This window comes from Empidonax traillii, unplaced genomic scaffold, assembly GCF_003031625.1.
Source record: "Empidonax traillii isolate 1590-97213 ecotype Southwest subspecies unplaced genomic scaffold, ASM303162v1 scaffold322:size1131127, whole genome shotgun sequence".
Taxonomy (NCBI): domain Eukaryota; kingdom Metazoa; phylum Chordata; class Aves; order Passeriformes; family Tyrannidae; genus Empidonax; species Empidonax traillii.
Window position 1 is genome coordinate 619,388 of NW_020955515.1, and position 21,504 is coordinate 640,891.

Here is a 21,504-nt window from a genome sequence, read left to right on the forward strand (position 1 = left end):
ACACCATCCAACTCCCAGATGTGAATCCCAGCACTTTCTGTGTGGAAAATAGCAGGGAAGAGCAGCAAGAATGTCTTTCATCCCAAAGCCAATTGCAACAGCTCCTAAATGTGGTCTGATTGCTAAGCAAGCAAAAGATGGGAACAAATAAATATTTTGGGATTTCTTTGTTTTGTGTTATTTGGAAAATTGTTCCTACCCTTTTGCAGGCAGTGGATCAGAGACACTTGCAGAATTATTGCTAATCTCTTAGCACAGCTGGTACTGCAGTTATTGGGTAATTTGATCGCTGCTTCCCATCCTTGTGCTGGAATCTGCAGCTGCTTTATCTGTGGAGAAGTGTGGAAGTATCCGAAGTTATGCCTTGTGTTAAATGCATTTTCTAAATCTTTTTCTTTTTTCATACTTTCCCTGAACCATTAGGGTTTTGGCCACCAATGCACAGAAGATTTGATGAGTCTGGAACTGACTCAGAGGAGCACCTGGAAGTTTTTCACCTCTGAGGTAAATAAGTGTCATGAAGCTGAAGGGTTTGCCTGAAATCTCCAGTCTGTTATTTCTATGATGCCCCAAAGGTTCCAGATTGTTTGGCAAGAAATTTAAGAAAAAAAAAACCAAAACCCAACTGTGCTGCTGTAGAAAACATTAATGAAAAAAATCAACTCCAAAAGGCCAGGATAAGGCTTGAAAGGTGGGTTTGTCTTCTTAGCACGCTGGTTTTCACATTACAGCTTTGTGTGCCCTACCAAAATAACTGAGTAGTGACACTGGTGCTGCTGAGAAAGCCACTATTTTCACTAAAAGATCAATGAATTACTAAAACAGCTGAAGGCAAAAAGCTTCCCTTGACAAAACAATCGTAAGACACCGCCCAGGGGAGTCAGTGGGAAGAGCAAACGTGGTTTTAGTGCCTCGTGTCTGGAACTGCAATGCCCGAGCTCTCCTTGAGATGGTGCAGGTGACTCGCCCTGATCGGCTGCTGCTCCGACAGGGACCAGGGACAGCAAAGCAAAGTGCTAATTACAGCCCTCGGCTCCGCAGTTTGCTGGTTCTTTTCTTTTCAATTGTTTGGAATAATTCCCTAAAAACTGGCAGCCACTTCCAGCAAAGCCGCTGCTGGAAGCTGCTCTAACCATCAGCTTTTCTTATTTGTCCCCATCCTGCTTTTCCACTTTTTTTTTTTTTCCCCTTCAGATCTGCCCCCTACCCTGTGGTACTGTTTTGTTGACCTGGTGATTTATGATTTTTTTTAATAGAAAAAATTGTGAAACGCAGGAATGAAGAAATCCTGGATGAAAACAGCTGGAGAAAAAGCATCTCAGAGGTGGAGTGAGGTATTTGGAGTAGCAGTAGGAAGAAAGGAAATTACTTGTTGAGCTTACTGAGGCAGCAAAACGCTTGTGAGGAGTGTGTGCTCTTTAAGACAAAGCTAAACCTTATTTCTTTATTAAAATAACGCAAATATCCCGCAGTAGAAATTATTCTTTTCAAGCCCTTTTATTGTGATAATATCCCAGTCCTTCCTATGCTTCTGTAAACTACAGACCCACCTGTAAACTTGTAATTTTACTGACTCCCCCAAAACTTCCGTCCTGTTTGTTGCCTCCATGCCCATCCCGTTATTTATAGCTGAAACAACATCCAACAAAAACTGCCCCTTACCAGGAAAGCTTCCCCTCCTTCTCCCTCTGCCTTCATTGGATCCTGCTCTGCACGGATCAGAGCAGGCAAATGTACCACCCACCTCTAGGAGGAAAACTGAGCTGCAGCCCTGGCGAAACATAAAGTTTATTTGGGTAAAGTGACGCAAAAATTCTTAAAGAGCTCTTTGGCAGCAGATTATCTGGAAATCAGACCATGTGAGGGGGGCTGGTGTACAAAAACCTCCCCAAGGTGCTGAGCTGCCCACAGGCTGCGCTCCCGAGGCTGAAGTCAATGTGGGTGAAGGTCCCTCGGGCTTGGAGAACTCCAAGGGAAGAGCTCCAGACTGACCCCAGCCACAGGTACTTTATGATTTTGTCTCTAACACAGCGATGTCTGAAGTACTTTGTGAAATTCAGAGAGGCTCTGAGACGGCTTCTCCTCAGAGCCGACCTCCTGCAGCAGCAGACACTGGAGTTTCATTAACTTTCATTGCTCGTTGCCTCTTTCAGCTTCAGTTATAAAATCTGAAATCCTCATGACAGGCTGAAACCTGAACTCCAAGTTTTGTTCCTTTTTTAAGGCAGCTTTCAGGTCTTTGATTAATTTCTAAAATGCTGGGGAAACGTGCATCTAACAGAGCTTTGGGGGTGGGAAAAGCTACATTGATTTTTGGTGAAAGTTTGATTTTTTAAAAAACTTTTAATACTTTTTCTCTCGCTTCTCTGCTGTGACATGTTCTACTCTGTCATGTTCAGGCACTTGTCCAGCAGTTGTGAATGTTGGGAGTCAAATGCTTGTTAAGTGGAATATGCTCCAACAATCTGAAATGGAGAGTTCTGGCGGTTCACATAACTGCATTACAAATGTAAAGTTATTCAAAATTTCCAAAAAAAAAAAAAGAATTAAACTATGAGGAAAGACGAAGGAAAGCAGCAGAATCTGAAGGGGGGAGGGAGAAAAAAGAACAAAGCCAGTGCAAGCTGTTATTTATTTTGAAAGGGTAAAGTGAGGTTTATTAACCAATATGAAGTTCTATTTTAAAAGGTAAATTGTTCCAGCACAGTAAATTATCCAACTCAATGGGACAGATTTATTGTAAGTAATAAATCTGAGGAGCATGTCCTGTGTGTTTACAATCAACCACGTCTACTGAGACCAACTGGCTTGCTGGGTTAGTTTGCTAAGAAATGTGGAAGTTTAAGCAAGGAATGTAAAGTAACTGAATACATAAACAGGCAAGGAAAACGTGTTTTGACGTGCTGAGAAAGCTTGGGGGGAAAAGGATCATGCACTTAATGGATTGGGGTTCTTGAAAATGTTGTGGCATTTTTTGTAATGTGGGCTGTCAGTTGTCAGACTTTTACCAGGGAAGGGCTCGAACACTTGGGCTGCACTTTCTGGTGCTTCTGGTGGCAAATTGACTGTAATTTTCTTGGAGAGTTCTTTGTAAAGTTGTGTTATAGCAAGTGACAGCTGTGGGTCCATTTTCGAACTGCACGGTCAAAGTAAGAAAAAATCCCCTAAGAATGGAATTTAATAACCCCCCTAAATTATTCCCACAGATGGAAAGAGCTTAAATACACTGCACATTTCCTGCCTTCCTCCCTGGAAATACAAACTGCTGAGTTTTCTCTGGTGACAGTGTTAGAGGCTGCAATGTTGGTTCTGTGTCCTGGTTTCTTTGCTGCTGCTCAGGTTTGAACTCTTTTTCCCAGCCCCTGGGTTTGCAGCTCTTGTTGATCTGTATCTTGTAGACCTGTTACAAATAACGAAGCCCATCTGTGGGATGAGCGTTTCCTAAGTAGAACTTGGACCCTGAATAAAGGGCTGTAATTTGGGGATAGCCATTAACAAGCCACCTTCAAAGAAGCATCATCTGTTATTAAGGAATGGTGCTGTATTTGTTTGGTGATGTTTGCTGTGTTATGACTCTTCTTTCAAGCTTATATAAATAATTTGAGGAAGAATACAAAAGCAATATCTTCCCTCTGAGCTTATCTGTTTCCTTGCACTACACACAGACACTCTCAAGCCACGAAATGCATTTCCCCCTTCCTGTTCTTCAAATGACTGTCACCAGTTTGGCAGCATTCCCACTAAAATACAGTGTCTGCCTTCTAAATGAATTCTTAAAGGTAAAAATCTCTCTTTCCCGCGGACTTTTTAATTTCAGACTGAAACACGGATGAAATTGTGACGTAAAACTCTCGGCACAGGTTTATATTTCCCCAGTACTGCTGCTTCCAGAAGCACCGTTTTCCCATCCTACCTGTGTTTAGCCTTGTCTGGGAATACAGGAGTTAAGTGGAACTCTGTGGGAAGCAGACTTTTGTTCTCCCAGGAGGGCCATTGTCTCACCAGCACCACTTGCTGAGTGCACTTGCCCTCTGCTTTAGTAAGAATGTGAGCAAGCCCTTGGAGAGCTGCAAATATTCACATGCAGGAGCCATTGTCACCTACACACTGCAAATTTCCTATGAAACACGTTTTTGGCTGTGCCAAGGTACCCAAAATTTAAACATTTAAAACCACCAGCACTGGGATCAGACCTGTTACAACTCACTGGAACATAAATTTCAGTGGGTTTTGATCACTCTATCAAAACTCAGTTCGACTAGAGAAGAATATCTAAAATAAACCCCTGAATAAATCAATGTTCAATTGTTGAGGGATGTTCTAGATATCAGCTGAAATCTGCTTTATATCCAACACCCCAATTCTGTGGCTACCAATTATTTATGAAAATCAGGTTTTGGAATCTGAAATGCAAATGCCACACTTTCTGTCAGCTCCCCTAATGCAAACAAGAGAATGGAAAAGGATATTCCAGGTATTGATTTTTTTAATGAAATCAGTGTAACTGAACACACTCAAAATCAAAAGGCACTAATTTTTTTGCATGATGAACCTAAATATGACTCCTGTATGACATGAGTGAGCCCAGTACCTGCAAACACCCAGGTATGAGTCTGTCAGAGGGTCATGGCTCATATTTTGGCTCACAGGTGAGAATGGTGCCTCCAGGTAAACAGCACAACCTTCTCCTGCGTGGGATAAAGGAGTTCAATCTCGTTCATAGTCATACAAACTTCTTGTTTGATATTCCAGATAAAAGTAATTTCCTTGGACTCCTTCCATTTCTGCACAGGCCCGTGTGAACTGCAAGGTGTAATTGCAGTGGGGCGGACAGGGAACTTGTAACCATCTGAAATGCTTGGTGATAAAAGTGAGATTTAGGTCAAGTTAACAGTTTGATTCTGTCTGCCAACACCCCGGGCTCACTCTTTGTCTTGAGGTTCAAAGTGCTTTAATTCCCTGCAAGTGGCTGCCTGTGAGGGACGGTGGGACCGGGAGTGCTGCTGCAGGAATGTGGCTGCAGCTCTTCCACCAGCTTTGCTTTGTAAAATCAGCACCTGGAGTAAGAGCAGGGTTTGCATGAAGTGAAATGTACACAAATCTATAAATTTTGCCGCTGTCATGACTTCTGCAGTCAGGCACAGGGGGCTGGACAAGCCCTGGGCTGCCCAGGCACTGCAACCACACCTCAAACACAGAAACCTCCAGGTGACTCGAGGCTTTCAGCTTTGCCTCCTTGAAGCATCTGCTGCTCGCTGTATCTCAGCCTCATTGCTTTGCTCTCCCCAGACACTCTCAAAGTCCTTTCCTCCTTTAAAAAAAACCCACCAGCAGGAGAATCCCTTTGTTTTAAAGTGCTGGAAGGGTTTGTTTACTCTGCGGCAGAGCATTAGAGGGATTCCCACACTGCCACGAGAGGTCACTGCGTGCTCCAGAAATAAACAGGAGATGAGCCACCAGTTGAGCAAAAGGAAGCAGACCCCAGGCCAGGGATGCTCCTCGAGGATTGCTTTGCCAGAGGCAAAGGAGCCGAATTTGTGCATCAAGGCTTTTACATCATTTGGGTCATGCAGGGCTTGTACATCTACAGTGCTGGTTCGAGTTTAGCTCCGCGTGGGAGACAAATAAATATAATTTAATTAATATTTGGCTGATGTGAACTGCGTTGGTGGCTCCAGCCAAGCATGTACAAACACATGTCTTCAATTATCCATCTGAGTGTTTTCAACAAGCAAGCAAAGCAGGGAATAGTTGTGGTGGCTGTGTGTTCCAGGGTCACTCCTCTTTAGTCACTCTTTGCACAGGGAGGGTGCCATTCCCAGCCTGGCACCTTCCACGTGCCCCTGGATGGCATGGAAATACTGAGGTGAAAACTGCCCTGCAGAATCATCTCTAGGCAGGAGACAAAGCACTTGGGGCCTCCCAGAGGAGCAAAGTCACGTTGGCCAAACACAGATGGAACCCAAGGGAAGGCACAGATATCTGTCCTCTTCCTCCTTTTATCTTTGCCTTCCCTTCCGTAGCTAATTAGGGCTGATAAGAAGCCAAGGTGCAGTTATGTAAGAGCGACCTTTGCAACAGCTCAGACTGAAAATAGGTAATAAACTGCCATTTCTGAGATGGTTCCCTGTCATCAGCCAAGCACCTGAACTGCTGAGGGATCAGTGGAGGAATGGAGGCTGAAGTGGGCAAAATCCCTTTCCCTGGATGCCTTCCCTGCTGTCCTAGCACACTTCCCAACCCCAGGAGCTGTAGTTCTGCAGCTGTTCACTGTTTGTGGCGGTTACAGTTCCTCCAAGTTATTTTTTGGAACAAAGCAGGGGGAAAAGTACATTCTCCCAGAGTTTTTTACAGCATAACGAAACCTTCTGATTCTGTAACTGTTATGTTTGCATGTGCCAACTATGCCCCTGTGAACACCACTGCCTAGCCCTGGAGTCTGTCACTCCAGAGATTTCCCAGGATAACTGATAAGCTGCAGTTCTGTTTCAGAAAAAAAAAAAAACAACAAAAAAACCCCAGTTCAAATTTCAGCTCAAGCCCCTGGAAATTCACGTGCCATTTTGCATCTTCGAGGCTCAAACTACTGAAAATTCTACAGAAATATTTCAAATAATGTCCCATTTCTTTCCTGTGGTCTGCAGAAGACCAGAAGGAGCTTAGATCTGGATGGACAATGACTGTCACAGATCTTGGAAATCAACAACACACTCCACGACCTCCCCTCAGTGAAGAAAGCACCGAGAAGTGTTTTTGTGCAGAAACAAAGGGCTTTGCAAATACAGCGAGAGTTTAAGCCTCAGGTATGGAAAAATCAGTCCCAGGAGATAATGCAGTTAAATCAACATCCTTTACTGCTTTCCCATTTACAGGTCAGAGGTGTAAAGTCCAGAAGGGCTCAGGTTACTTTTCCATATTCCTATCTTATACTTAATATGCTCCATACAAGGGGAGGATTGGCTGTGGCCTTTCCCAGGAATTCTGTGTTGACACCAGTGCTGGTAGGACTGTTGCCATCTACCTAAGCTCTTTTGGGACATTTGGGAGGTTTTGGACTCCACAGACATTCAGGTTTTCTGGTCTTGCAGGTAAAACAGAAACTCCTGTTCTTGATGTTTCACTCTTTGTGGATGATTAACTAATGGTAGCAAAGTACTTGCTCCTGTAAAAATTCACATTAATGATGCACTGCTTGCTTTGTGATGAAAAGGACGTTATTTGGGCAAAGACAGAAGGTAAGCCTGGAGAATCAGAGATTTCTGGGAGTTGTAACAACACCTTCAAGTGACTTTTATCTCAAGAATATCCTCATGTTTGCTCTGCAGTTTGATAACTTTCCTTCTCTTTCTACTTGAACCGAGAAATGCTTAGAAGAGGTTTAACAAGTTGTCTTTGCAAAAGGCTGAAAGCTGGGAAAAACTTGAGTTTTAATAGCTCTGGTAATCAGCAAATTCTAGAAATGAGCAAATAAAACCCCTTCTCTGCTTTAGTTTTTCCTGCAGTTAAAAAATGAAATCATGCTTATTGTTCTGCTAGGACGTGACAACAGCAGTCACTGTTGTAAAATGCTTTGAGAAGTTAAAAATAGATGTAACTGTAATAATGCAACCTGTGGTGGCTCGGTGTAGATTGTGTGACTGTTTGCTGGCTGTAAAGCAGGGTTACTGCCCTGGGGAATTTACAGCCCAGAGGATCAGCTCCTGTTCCAGGGCTTTGTCGGGTAAAGGCAGTTGAGTATTTACATCACCTGAAGAAACGAGCAGAAAAACAAAGCACAACCTGCTGAATCACAGCTCTTTTTCTGTTCTCTTTGTTCTGAAGGAAAAGTCATCTGTGTCACATTTTTCTTTATTTCAGGATGGTTTCTTTCCCTTGGATTCTGTTTTTAGCACATGTGAAGAGGGCAGGAAAAGCCAGGGATTCTCCCAGTGCCTGTTGTTTTGCCCACTACCCTTCCTGGGGCTGGAACCACAGTGTCAGCAGATCCAAACAGAAGGAAAGATGCTTTTATCTGCCCAAGGAGTCAAATAAAACTGGGGACAAGTTTTATCCTTTAGACTCACATGTTAGTTCTTAATCAAAAGAATCAAACTGAGGTTTATGATCTTTTCTTCTTGCTATTAGCTTTGACTGAGCCTCAAGTGTTAATTGATGCAAAATTAGTGAGATTTAAATACTTTCCTGAAGTTTCATTCGAGCCTTCTAGGTTTGCTGCTAAACATAGCAGACGCTGTGGGATTCTCAAGAGAGGTGGTCGTGAAATGTAATTTTTATATCCATGGTTATCTCACATTTCTTTAAATAATTCTTTTCCCTTCATACTGGGTGAATCTCGAAATTGCCCCAGGATGAGTGGACCAGTCACAGCTTACGAAAATGAATGTGCAAGTCACACTCAACTCTGACCTCAGTTTGCAAACTGGGAGTCCCAACAAGCTCCCTGGGTGTTCAGAAGACAGCAGGACTGGGACTGCCTGCCAGGTGCCCAACAATGCCCAGAGCCCAGCACAGCTGCCTGAGAGGGTGTGATGCAGGTACACCAACCTCTGCTGTGGAAGAGGATGACTGATTGTTTCCCTTCTCTGGGCAAAATCCCAACTGGATTATCAGCTCTGTGATTCACATTGCATGCTGTGGTGGCTGATTACTTCCAAGGGTGTTTTAATCACAGAATCTGTCGGTTGTAACCTGCAAATTACCAGTATCACGGATTTGTAACTCTTTTTTTTTTCGTTTCTTAGATGGTGCCCGTGCCTTCAGTCTGATGGATTTAAGTACGGGAGAGGAATTCTAAAAGTGCTGGGAATAAAAGAGCGGGAAGACAAGCCAGGAGGGGACTCTGTGCTGCTGCCTGTCTGCAAGTGAGCAGAACAAACTCCAGAAAAAATGGAAAAAAAGGCAACAAGCAATGAGACTGAGCCACTGACTTCCAAGAAAGATGCCTCAGACTGTAACAAAGGAGAAGACTGTAAAGAGAACGGACTCCTGGTCAGGAACCCTAAATCTGCCCTCCGGCTGGTGGAGGATGGCAATAAAGTCCATCCCAGCCAGGGGGAGAAAGGGGAGGCCGCTCAGATCTCCAATGGTTATTCAGCAGTTCAGAGCTCAGCCCCCTGCAATGGGATGGGAGAGGGGGAGGATGCCCAGGGCACGGCCCCGGCAGCCACCACCACCACCACCACCACCACGTCCACCACCTGCGGGGCCGAGGGGCAGCAGCAGCTGATGGAGCTGGAAGACAGAGAGACCTGGAGTAAAAAAATTGACTTTCTCCTCTCTGTCATTGGATACGCAGTGGATCTGGGAAATGTGTGGAGGTTTCCTTATATATGCTACCAAAATGGAGGAGGTCAGTGCCCAGCCCTGTAGGCTGCTCCTTAATGCTGAACTTCCTTGCTTAGAAACGGATGATTAAAATGGCTTTTAAATTATCATGTGTAACAAATGACCAGAGAGAAATGACTTACTTTTTAAGCTGGCAGGAAAACCTAAATATTGAGATAGGATAACGTTAAGATGAAAGAGAAACTACTCAGCAAGGTTTAAAAAATCAGTGTATAATTAGAAGCTGAGAGCCAGTTATGTGCACAATCACCCTCCAACAGGAAAGACTCAATCCCTGTCCAAAGGAGTATTTTAAAGTCAGATAATCCAATCTGTCAAAACCAACTTATGAGGAAGGCCAGGTCTTAGACTCACTGGCATAAGAGGCAAAATATAAATCTAAAATCTAATCAAGGAGATCTTGGAAAGGATTTTTGTCTCCTTGACGTAACAAAGGCATTTTGCTGACTAAATTAATTATTTTATCTGTAGCCCATCTCACAGCTGTCCCCACCGTAGATAGTAAAGTCTTGGCAAAATCTGCATGTGCTGTTTATAGAAATGTAAGAAATTTGGCCTGAGTGCTGCTTCTTGTTCACTCTGCTACGAAGTTACTCTTACAGGAAATCCCACAATAATTCTGTGGTGCACTGGCTACAGAGGGGGATATGCATTCTCCCTGTGGGATAAAAGAACTCCTGTTTATGGAGTGCTGGTGCTGTTGGAATAAAGTCCTATGAAGAGTTACAATTATGTGCTTTCTCTCTTGCAGGAGCCTTCCTCATTCCTTACACCATCATGGCCATCTTCGGAGGGATTCCCCTCTTCTACATGGAATTAGCTCTAGGACAGTACCACAGGAATGGGTGTATTTCCATTTGGAGAAAAATATGTCCTATATTCAAAGGTAAAGAAGGGGAAAGGGAACTTTCTGAATAACTGGAAAATTTTCCTATAAAGATGAAAAACGGGAAGATCTCATGAAACCAAGTAAGGCTCGTTCTACACAAGATTTTGGTTTTACAAAGAAAGATTTCCTAAAACTCTGTGTACGCCTGCATGTGCGTGTACTGTTGTGTACACCTATAATATGCAGTTCTCAAATTGATTAGATAGAGGCCAGGCCACCTCTCTGACCCAAGCCTGGAAACACAAAAAAAGAAAGGAAAAGGAGGTGTTCTACAGGCTCATTTACTCTTGTTCCCAGTCTTATAACTCTGGCCTTGTCTTTTTTGAGACTGCCAAGATGCCTATTTCTAAATTCCAGAAATTTAGGAACAGATTGAAAAAAAATCTCTACAAGCATGTTCTGTCTTGACTGAGGGTGTTTTACTGGAATCAGAGCCTGATTGTTTCTGAAGGCACATGAAATTCCAGCGTGGCAAACACTTGGGAGGGTATGGTTAAGTCCTGCAGAGCTGCCCTAGAAAGTTACTCCTGGTCGTTGATGTGATAACCAATTCCTCTTATTTTTAGCCTTAACTTTACACTGACGGCATACAATTATTTCCTGCCCCCCCCCCAGGAATCGGCTTTGCCATCTGTATAATAGATCTTTACGTGGCCTCCTACTACAACACCATCATGGCTTGGGCCTTTTACTACCTCATCTCCTCCTTCACGGCGGAGCTGCCGTGGACCAGCTGCACAAACCCCTGGAACACGGGCAACTGCACCAACTACTTCAGCAAGGACAACGTCAGCTGGGCCCTGCACTCCACCTCTCCTGCAGAGGAATTTTATACGTAAGTGCATGTAAGTGAGGACGGTGATAGGAGACAGGGCGGTGGAGCAGGGAGCGAGCTCTTCCTCAGAGGAGAAGAGGGCTTGATGTTAACGGTATCCTCTTCTGAACCACTCAAACCACTGAATGTTTGTAGGGTATGGAAGCTTAGGGTGTATGGGGGTATGACTCAGCTGTCATCACTTGTTACCCCCAGTGTGCCATCAACATCAAACTTTTAGCTAAAAATAAAATAAACGGGAAATCACATGATCCAAAGGTTACTTAGGATTCCTTGTGATGCTCACACCACAGTATGGGACTGCTCAAAGCAAACTTTGTGTGAGCATTTGTTAAAAAAAAACCCCAAACCTACACTGTGTTTTTCTTTCCTCTTTCAGCCGCCAAGTTCTACAGGTGCACAGGTCTGAGGGGCTGGATGACCTGGGGGGCATCAGCTGGCAACTGACCCTCTGCTTGTTGTTAATCTTCACCATCGTGTACTTCAGCATCTGGAAAGGGGTCAAAACATCTGGCAAGGTGAACGCAAAAGCGGGACAAATCAACTTGGTACAGGACAGTGTAGAGGCAGTTCTAAAAGAGCCAGTTAACTGTCAGGGAATCGTCTCAGACTGTGTTCCAGACAAGGATTACAGGCTGATGTATTTGGGAATGCTGCAGAGTGATTGCTATTGTTATCCAAGTGATGTATGACAGCAGTAGTTTACACCCCTGTTCTCTGGGCAAGAACAGCCCTGGCAAGGAAAGCGGGCACAGATGTGCAAACTGCCTGTGTGCAGACCTTCAGAGAAGCTCACGGGAAGACGTTATAAATCCTAAGAGATATAATATAAATATCTCATTCTTATTATTCCCTGTTAAATTTCTACCCGTGGCAAACGCTGTGTTACTATTTCCCCTCGCAGGTGGTTTGGGTGACAGCCACGTTCCCTTACATCATCCTCTTCATCCTGCTGGTGAGAGGTGCAACCCTGCCTGGGGCTTGGAGAGGTGTCCTCTACTACTTGAAACCTGACTGGCAGAAACTCCTGGCCACTGAGGTAAAAAAGATGATCAAAAGGCAGAGATTTGCTTTTACAGCCTGTCAGTGTGTCTGTCAGCACATACATAGTGTCTAAAAGAGCACGATTGAACATGTCTTAGCATGGACTTAAAAGCCTGACTCCATGCCCTTGTTTAAACAGTCCTGCTATTCCTTCCATAATTATGAAGAATTTTAAAGATTAGAGTCCACCATCACTGGCAGGATTCCCAAGCAGTGTGTGAATAGAATTAGTGGTATGATTAGAAAGGAAACAAGTGACCAGTTTTTCACCAGAAAAATGGTGAGCGGGCTGTGGAGGAGGAATAAATCAGTTAGGCCTGCATACACCTCCAAAATCTGGAAGGAGAGGAGGGATGAGGACAAGACTGAGTGAACCAACAACCCCCAGGCACTCCAGTATCTGATTCAGCCCTGAACTCTGTGGATGACAAATAGTCCATCAGGCCCAAGGCTGCGTTTACTTCACTGCCTGGGAAAGTGTCTGGTGAGGAGGGCGATGGAAAAAACCCCAAAGCAATAAATACTACAAACACATAGATTAAAAATTTCTAATGTTTGCAAGTCTGGTGCTGCCCAGCTGATATGGAGAGTTCTGAATGAAGAGGAAATGAAAAGACACCGGTCTCTGATAAAGCAGCATCTCCAATAAGGAACCACATCTCCTGCAAAAGCAATAAAGGGCATTGATATTGTATTGGATGTATCTGGAGTGAGGACAGCAGATTGCAATCTGCGTGCTGGCCGATGACAGAGCTCTGTCTGGGTGATACAGGACGGCCTCACACGATGGAAGAGAATATTAGAAATGAGTTGTAATGAACTCCATGTTTCAATCAAAAGAGGGTAAATGAATGAGGACTTTCACCTTCAGAAAGAGAGCTGATATTGTACTTTAGCACATTACTCATTAGGGCTGTGGCCACTCTTCAAGTACAACAGGCTTTTCATAACAAGATGATCCCACTTGCATCTGTCATGGCTACAGCAAAGCTGAATGGAGTCCTAAGGACCAGAACTGCTCCCACACTGTCAAATGTATTTCCATAAATCCAGGAAAAACCTGGACTGTGATCACCCACTACTTAGCCTGGAGGACACAAAGCCAAACACAGGACTGCTCCACAGCACACAGAGTTGGGAGGAAGATGGCAAAATCATGGATAGAAAGTTCTCTATACACTGCAAAACTTGTGTTAAACTGATTACAGGCAAGTCACTGAATTAATCTAAGATGCTGCCACAAGTGAAACTGCCACAACAGCGTGGAGATACAAGAAGCACCCTACAGGCACCAAAATCAGAGTAGATATTTACAGCTCTCACAGATCTACAATAAACATTCATATTTTAATATCTCTCCTAACAAAGTGTCTGTTAGACCAGGACTAGGACACAAGCAGAGCAGTGAAAAACCCTTTTGTAGGCCTAAGTGATATTCTGAATATGCCAAACTCATTCAATCTGTTCCGTGTCATTTTTTTCCTTGATTTTCAATATTTTTCAGGTTTGGGTGGATGCAGCAGCTCAGATTTTTTTCTCCCTGGGACCAGGTTTTGGGGTCCTGTTGGCTTATGCCAGCTACAACAAATTCCACAACAACTGCTACCAGTGAGTTCTACCTTATTCTATAAGTAAAATTGAGTTGAAAATTGTAACCGTGGGTACAGATGAAAAAGAAACGCAGTGCTGGTGAAAGGCACTGAAATGTCAATGCACATACAAATCAGACAGAAGTGCAACAGAATAGAAATCCTTATTGCCACAACCTGCAGTCTAAAGCATTTCTCCTCTGCTGTGCCCACCTTACAGAGAAATCATTTTTACCAATTACAGCAGAGGTCTAAGGTGTAGAAAACTGTGGCACCAAAATGGAATAAACCCCTGCCAAACCATCACATTGTAATTATTTAATCTTAGGAAATGACTTTATGGTCTTGAGCTGAAAGGCAATTTATAGTTGTTTCCTTGTTAACGTGAAATTCTGTTTCTAACTCGTGAAATAAAATCCTCAATCCTTTAATATTCCTACAGTAATTCCTATTCTTTTAAACCAGCCAGCATTCAATCTTGTGTCAGCCTAATGTTATAGCACCTGTTTGAATTTGAAAAAGTAGTCATGGGTTGTTTTTTTTAACTTTCTTTCAAACCTGCTGTTTGTTTTTCCCCCTGTATTCTCCAAGATTTTCTAGGAGTCTGTAGATTGTTTACTCACCCCATGTGGTTGTAAACTACCCTTTGCAGCAGGGGCACATTCCCTGATGTGAGTTAGGTCTTCTGTTGCAGAGATGCTCTGGTTACCAGCACCGTGAACTGCCTGACCAGTTTTGTGTCTGGATTTGTCATCTTCACCGTGCTGGGATACATGGCCGAGATGAGGAACGAAGATGTGTCAGAGGTTGCCAAAGACACTGGTAGGTGAATGCTCTTACACACCTCAAACTGCTTCTAAGAAAGAGCATATCTGTGTGTTAACTTCTAAACTGAGAACAGCCCAAGAGATGAGCAATTGTTGGTATATAATTCGGGACACTGACTTTGTGATAAGGGGGAAAAAAAAAAAATTAGCTCATAAATACAGCACATGCAAGTCATCCTGCAGCTTCTCACACGTGGTGGTAACAGCCTGTGGGGAGTTTTCCCCTGGGAGGTAACATTTCAGTGACCCAACCTGCCCTCCCTGCAGCAGCCCTGGCTGACAATTATCCCAATTCTCTGACTCCAGGCCCCAGCCTGCTCTTCATCACATACGCCGAGGCCATTGCCAACATGCCGGCTTCCACCTTCTTTGCCATCATCTTCTTCCTGATGCTGCTCACGCTGGGATTGGACAGCACGGTGAGTAGTGGGGCTCTCATATCCTCCACGTGTGGCCTCACCCCCCCAGAGAGCACAGAAACAGAACTGCAAACACTGCACTGTCCCTGGGGGGGTTACAGGGGTTTGGCAACTCCAGATGCCTTCTCTAAGACAGCAACTATTACACCAATTTTTGCCTAAATATAATGAAATGATTTGTCACTGTCATACTGTGACAACTCCTAACCAGACACAGAAACACAACCAAAGCACTGGATTCACAAACCCCTGATTGAATGCGGCCTTCCAGGCTCCTTCTCCCTTGTAAACCTACAAAGCAATTATTAAATTCGGGAAGTTTTTCTCACAAACGGGATTTAAACGGTGGGAACTGGAGGGTGCCCTCCCAAAAGCACTGTGAGAAGGAGACACACTAAAAGCCTATCACGTGAGTCTGGTTTTACAGATGGGGAATTAGCTCCTTCCAGCAAGGCTGAACTCAACTGATTTAACCATTTGGTTCTACTGAACCACCTCCCACCTGTCCACATCCTGTAACACAGAACTGCCTCTGGATGACAGTCCATTCCTGCAGGCACTTGAGGACCAAATCCCCACCTTAAAGAGCTTTAAAGCTCTGAGGAGTGACTTGTCTAAACAGCAGCCACCCCACCCCTGCAGCAGAACAAAGCCCCAGTGTTTCCTGTGTAAAGCTCCTTTAAGCACTCAAACACACTTCTAAGCAGGTAACACTGCCCTCTATTTTCCAGTGATTTTTCCATGCTTTTCAGTTTGCAGGACTAGAGGGAGTGATTACCGGAGTCCTGGATGAATTCCCGCACGTCTGGGGCAAACGCAGGGAATTGTTCGTCCTTGGGCTGACCATTGTTTGCTTCCTGGGCTCACTGGCGACCCTGACATTTGTGAGTATTTCACCCCCTCCCGGCCCTCCTCGCTGGCACTTCCCTGCAAATGACAGCTCGGAGAGGGTGGTATTTTTTCAAGTCATCAAATTAAATCCCCAGCCTGTTTTCTTTATACATTAGGAATCTATTACTTGGAATAAATGTGAACACTGTTTCACTAGGAAATGTGTTGCTGCTCCAGCTGCTGCATCAGTCACCAGACAGCCCTCCACACTGTGCATGTGGTTTACTTCTTGTTCCCAGAAAACTCCACGCTTAAAAATAAAATGACTTGTTATAATTTTCCCAATGTTTAAAATGTATTTTGAATTTAATGATCTGCTAGAAAATGCTGTAACTGACTGTTGCTGTTCTCCAAAAATTTCTAGTAATGAATTTCCTGGATATCCCTCCCTGTAGCAGACCAGGAATCATGATTAGTCACACCAAAGAGTCCCTGTGGGGCTTGTGGATTTCATTCTCACGAGAAATCTTTGAATAATGAGTGTAATGACCATAAGGGAAGAAGAAAAAAATACTTGGTTTTCCTGTCATGTTTCACTCCACTTGCTCATTTATGTGCAACTTCCTTCTCTTTTAAAGTGTTTGCTCCTCAAGGATGATCAGTTCCTCCCCAAGGGGTCTCCTCCTTCATGATTCGAGACCCCAAATGGGGAGAAAGCAAAATAACACTTTATTTATTTCCTGTTCAGTTGCTATGACTTGGAGCAAGATGCCATCATGGAAGGCAGGCAAAAGCCCTCCTGCCAACCACCACCAAATCCCACTTTGTTCAGCAAAACCCAGGTAGAACTGGCAGCAGGTTTTGGCTTTCCTGCATGGCAACCCCACTGGTGAGGGATGTCCACAGAGAGCGAGCAGATCACCAAGGATCTCCCTGGCAGGAACTGCCACAAAGGGACAGAACTGAGTGAATTTCCCATGTGACAATAAGCAGGATTTCCATCCCTGGGCCTCTGGGGCACTGACAGTTCGATGTCCTTTCCAGGGGGGAGCATACGTGGTGAAGCTGTTTGAGGAATACGCCACCGGTCCAGCTGTCCTGACCGTCGTGTTCCTGGAGGCAGTCGCTGTGTCCTGGTTCTATGGTAGGTCTACAAACACTCCCGGGCTTCTGCAGTGCAGCATTTCCTCAGTTTCTGCAGACAAAGATCACTGATGTCTCCAGAAAAAGTTTACAAAACCTTTTTACAAACTCACTGATTCCTAAATCTGTGAGAATTAATATTGTCCTGACAGAAGTAGACAGACACCTAAAAGTAGCAGGAGATGTAATTCAGACCAATGAAGGATTTAATATAATTAAGAGTTAGAGGAACAAAACAGTCTTTGGTGATGGACTCTGAATTCACTTCCTAGGCATAAAAAATGCTGAGCATCTGCTTGGGGAAAACTTAGATCTGCTGTCACCCCTCTGCTCCCGTTTGTCTCCACAGGCATCACCCAGTTCTGCAACGACGTGAAGGAAATGCTGGGCTCTGCCCCAGGCTGGTACTGGCGAGTTTGCTGGGTGGCAATTAGTCCCCTCTTCCTTCTGGTGAGTTTTCTTCAGAGCTTTCTTTTGCCACTGAGCAGTGCCTTTCCTTAGACCTCCAAAAGCCTAATTCTGGAATTTTCTCACAAAGTTCTTTAGTAATAATTTTTGTTGAACCAAAAATGCTCAATTAATGACAAAGCCAATGCGATGCTGCAAGGTCTTGTTACTAAATCATGATTTTAAGGATTTTTGTGGATGAGTTAGCTAAGGAAGGCTGGGTCCTGAATAACTGTCCTCCTTCCCTCTGCTGAACAAATTTACCTCGTTTGGTTGCTTTATGTTTATCTCAGCAAAATGAAGTAATAAAAGCTGATGAAACAACACGCTGTCAGAGGAAAACCAAGGTAAGTAAATACACTCTGAGCGACAACGTCAGAATATTCCACTTAAATTTTACAGCAGTTAATTACAGCCTTTATAAATCTGTAATTCAGAATGGGAAATACTGTCCAAATATTTGACTTGGCAGTATTATTGATAACATTTGAACATAAAGTGTTCATTTCCTGATTCAAAATTAGTTCACGCTGTCTTTTATTCTGACTGGCCTTAGTGGCAGCAGAGCAGGTTAAGATGGAGTTTATGGAGCACAGAATGTAGATTTAAGGCCTGCAGAGTGAATTCAAAGCACTTGTCATGATCAAGGCATAATTAACAGGCTTTCATCTTATTACCCCTAGAAAGAGAAGGGATGAATGGGCTATAAATAAAAATGTGACACCACAGTAATATTTGCAGAACTGCCCTCTTTGTGATCCCAAAGCAGCAAAATAAACAGAGGCACAGAGCTCTGGGGATGTGGTGACCAGGCAGAGCTACCTGCATTCCCTGGGGGAACTAACCCAAAAAAAGGAAAGCTCAGAGGGCAGGATGTCATTTCTATATGGAAATTTTCCTGGGAATCTTGAGCTTCTGATGACACCTTGGAAAAAACAGTCAGAGATCCTTCTGAAGGCAGTGCAAATATTATTCCTGTGATATTCAACTAAAAGCGTTTGTTGTTTCATAGGACATTTTCCAGCCATGAGTGATTGCTCAGGAAAATGATCCAACAGCATTAACCAAGCTGACATTTTTTCCTTTTCCTGTATTATTAACAGAGAGCAGTGCAGTGTGGAGAGAATCTGCTTTGGAAAGCATCGCTTTACTCTTTGTTTTGTGGTTTGTTGTTGGTTTTCTGTTTCTTTTTAAAATCCATACTAATGTAATTCAGGATTTTTTCAGTGTCAACACAGGTTGAGTCCTACTAATTTATTTATTTCAATACTAGGCAGGAGCACAGAATTCCCCAGAGTGTGTGCCACCAAAATCCACTTATTCATCCTTCATTCTCTCTCTTTTTCAGTTCGTCACGTGCAGCTTTCTGTCCAACCCTCCTGAGCTGAGGCTTTTTGAATACGATTATCCCTACTGGACCACAGTGGTGGGTTATTGCATAGGAACCTCCTCCATCATCTTCATCCCCATCTACATGGTCTATCGGTTGATCGTCACTCCGGGAACACTTAAGGAGGTATCCAAGATGCTCTGTTGCTTCTGTTTGATGTTAGGAAGGAGGTGATGGCCATAAATATTATGAGTAGGTTTTTCTAGGGACTGCTGACCTGGGATTTGGCTGTTCTGTTCCTGGCCAGCTGAATGCCAATTGACTTCTGCCCATTCTGATGGATCCAAAAGTCTCCCCAAGTCTTACTGAGGCCACTGACACATTCTTATAAAATATTGTATCATGTAATTTTTTTAAGCTCTGCTGAACTAGAAATCACCCCAGACACTGTCATGCAAAAAATGAGGCAGTGAAAGGCTGGTTCCCTCGGGTATATCTGTAAGAAAGGCTTCTTTTTCTCTCCCATATTTAGTAAGATTTCTCTGCCATAAATCTGTGGCAGCCTGTGATGACAATTTTAGGATTTACTGCAAGTTCAAATAAGTACCAGTTCATAAAGAATATGTTCAGCTGGCTCAGGGTATCCAAGTAAACTGCAAATCCTAAAGCACCAATACAACAACTGCCAAGCCTTGATTCCAATTATGTTACCAATAATTAAAAAACCCCACTGTGTACTTCTATAGCACTTTACACCTTCATAGTGCTGAGACAACAGAGGCCTGAAGTAATGAGTGGTAGCAATTCAAGAGTAGTTCAGTGGTTCTTCAAGAGGTGTAACTCAAAGTCGTATTTTATTATAAATCTCTTTCTAAACGGCTGTCATGTATTACCTCTAAAATTAATCAGTTTTTATACTGATTGCTCTCCAACAGCGTATTCTGAAAAGCATCACTCCAGAAACAGCTACAGAAATTCCCTTTGGAGACATCCGCATGAACGCAGTATAAACCACCCGCCCAGGTTTGGGGGGACAGAGGGGAGCAGAAGATGTCACTGTCCCCACACTCTCCCTTTCCCCCCCGAAGAATCCCCTTTCCAGCTGAGACGACAAACAGAGGGGTTTTCCATGGAAGCTGCATCACTGCAAACGTGATGCCTCCAGCACATTCCTCCAAGCAATTCACCGAAATCCTCTGTGCACTTCCAAGCAGGCTGAACCGGGAACTCCCTCCCTCTGGAACAGGAGGACTCTGACGTGCTTGGGAACATCCCTGCTCCCCCTGTGGGCACCGGGTGACTGCAGCAGCCCCTGCAGGCCGGGGGGATGGGTTAGGTGTGAACCCCAGCCTGTGGCAGTGCTCCCGTACCCTCCTCAGTGTGCTCCTTCGTCCTGGGCAATGTCATATTCGCTTTAAGGTTCTAAATCGCTTCAACTACGTGGGAAATGCAGAACTACTGCTGACAGCCATCCATCACTCGAGTGGCACAGGGGTTTAGAAACCAGGAACAAAAAGAAACACATAGTTAATTCCCTAGGTTTGTAGTGGAGGAGGGAGAGGAAACAATCCTGATGTTTTAGGCTTCACTTTCCTTTAGACCGAGTGGTTGAAATACTGAGAAATTGATTTCATTTATTTATATCATTGCCTTTTTGATTCCTTTTACATATCCACCTGAAAACGTGTAAACCAACCAATATTTATCAGGTAGCTCGACAAGTAGCCATATATTAAATATCAGTTTTGTACAAAAGCCACTTATATTGATACCAGATGGGCTGCACTGCAATTACAAGTGTTTTGAGGCAAAAATTTCCTTCTCTTCAGCTCACTTTCCACCCATCTATCACACGAGTATATCCTGCCCTCTGTTCTGAACAGTGAAAAGGAAGTGATGAAACTGGTAAATTCGGACCATCTTTGCCTTTTAAAGAGAATTAAACTGGAGTTTTAGCTGTACAGAACTAAGTATTCCCTCCACCTTGTACATGATGCGCCTGTATTAATTTATGCAGCTGTTTAGTTACAAGTGTTGCAAGCTGATTGTAAGTCATCAGTATGTGCCTTGTACTGTAAACTGTTATTGTAATAAATTTAATATTCATAAACCATCTGCAGACGTCTCTTGTGCCTCTCTCTTATGGGAAGAACAAAGATAAAAATCTCAATTCTCAGTAAAAGCAGAATATCTGGTCCAGTTGACAATCTCAGCAAGGCCTCTGACAAAAAGCAGAGGATTCCCTTCATTGTTTGAACCCTGGCCCACAGCTAAACACTCCTTCCTTCCATTCCAGCAGAAGAACCAACACTCATCACATTTGTTTAGACAAAGGAGCAAACCCAAACTCCTCCACACTTGGACTAAGTGCTCAGCTGCTTGATTAGCTTACAGATGAAACTCATTCAAGTCTCTGGAAACTGGCAGGATTTGCATTTCATTTTACTCCCATTTTGTCTCATTGCTAAGTGTGATGAACAAATTCTTAGGGAAACACCCATCTCAAAACCTTTTTATGTGAGTTCACCTCACTCTAGCATGGAAGTGATAATTTTACTACAAAACAAAACAAAAGAAACCTTTGTGGAAAGTGTTGAAAATGCATTCTAAAAGCTACAGCCACTGTCAGATATCCTACTTACCCAGTCTGGAGGTAACGTTATTCTCAATTATGAACCTTTGAACAGAAGATTGACAAATCTATAACATCACTTCCAGCAGAACAAGCAGACAGAGCTCTAACACATGAAAAAAGGCTCAGATACCTCATTTCATGCCAAAAAAGATGCAGTAAAATAACTCACA

The 21,504-nt window shown here is 43.6% G+C and overlaps 1 protein-coding gene across 1 annotated transcript; it reads left to right on the forward strand.

Moving 5' to 3' along the window:
• Positions 1 to 1,648: 1,648 nt before the first annotated feature.
• SLC6A4 (solute carrier family 6 member 4) lies at positions 1,649 to 19,840 on the forward strand. The gene is made up of 14 exons (XM_027891475.1): positions 1,649 to 2,003; positions 8,742 to 9,349; positions 10,097 to 10,231; positions 10,850 to 11,069; positions 11,449 to 11,587; positions 11,974 to 12,108; positions 13,618 to 13,721; positions 14,397 to 14,524; positions 14,836 to 14,948; positions 15,701 to 15,832; positions 16,824 to 16,923; positions 17,272 to 17,372; positions 18,718 to 18,885; positions 19,635 to 19,840. Exons 2-14 carry the CDS (start codon positions 8,887 to 8,889, stop codon positions 19,707 to 19,709), a joined length of 2,013 nt encoding a protein of 670 aa, XP_027747276.1. The 5' UTR covers positions 1,649 to 2,003; positions 8,742 to 8,886; the 3' UTR covers positions 19,710 to 19,840.
• Positions 19,841 to 21,504: the final 1,664 nt, after the last annotated feature.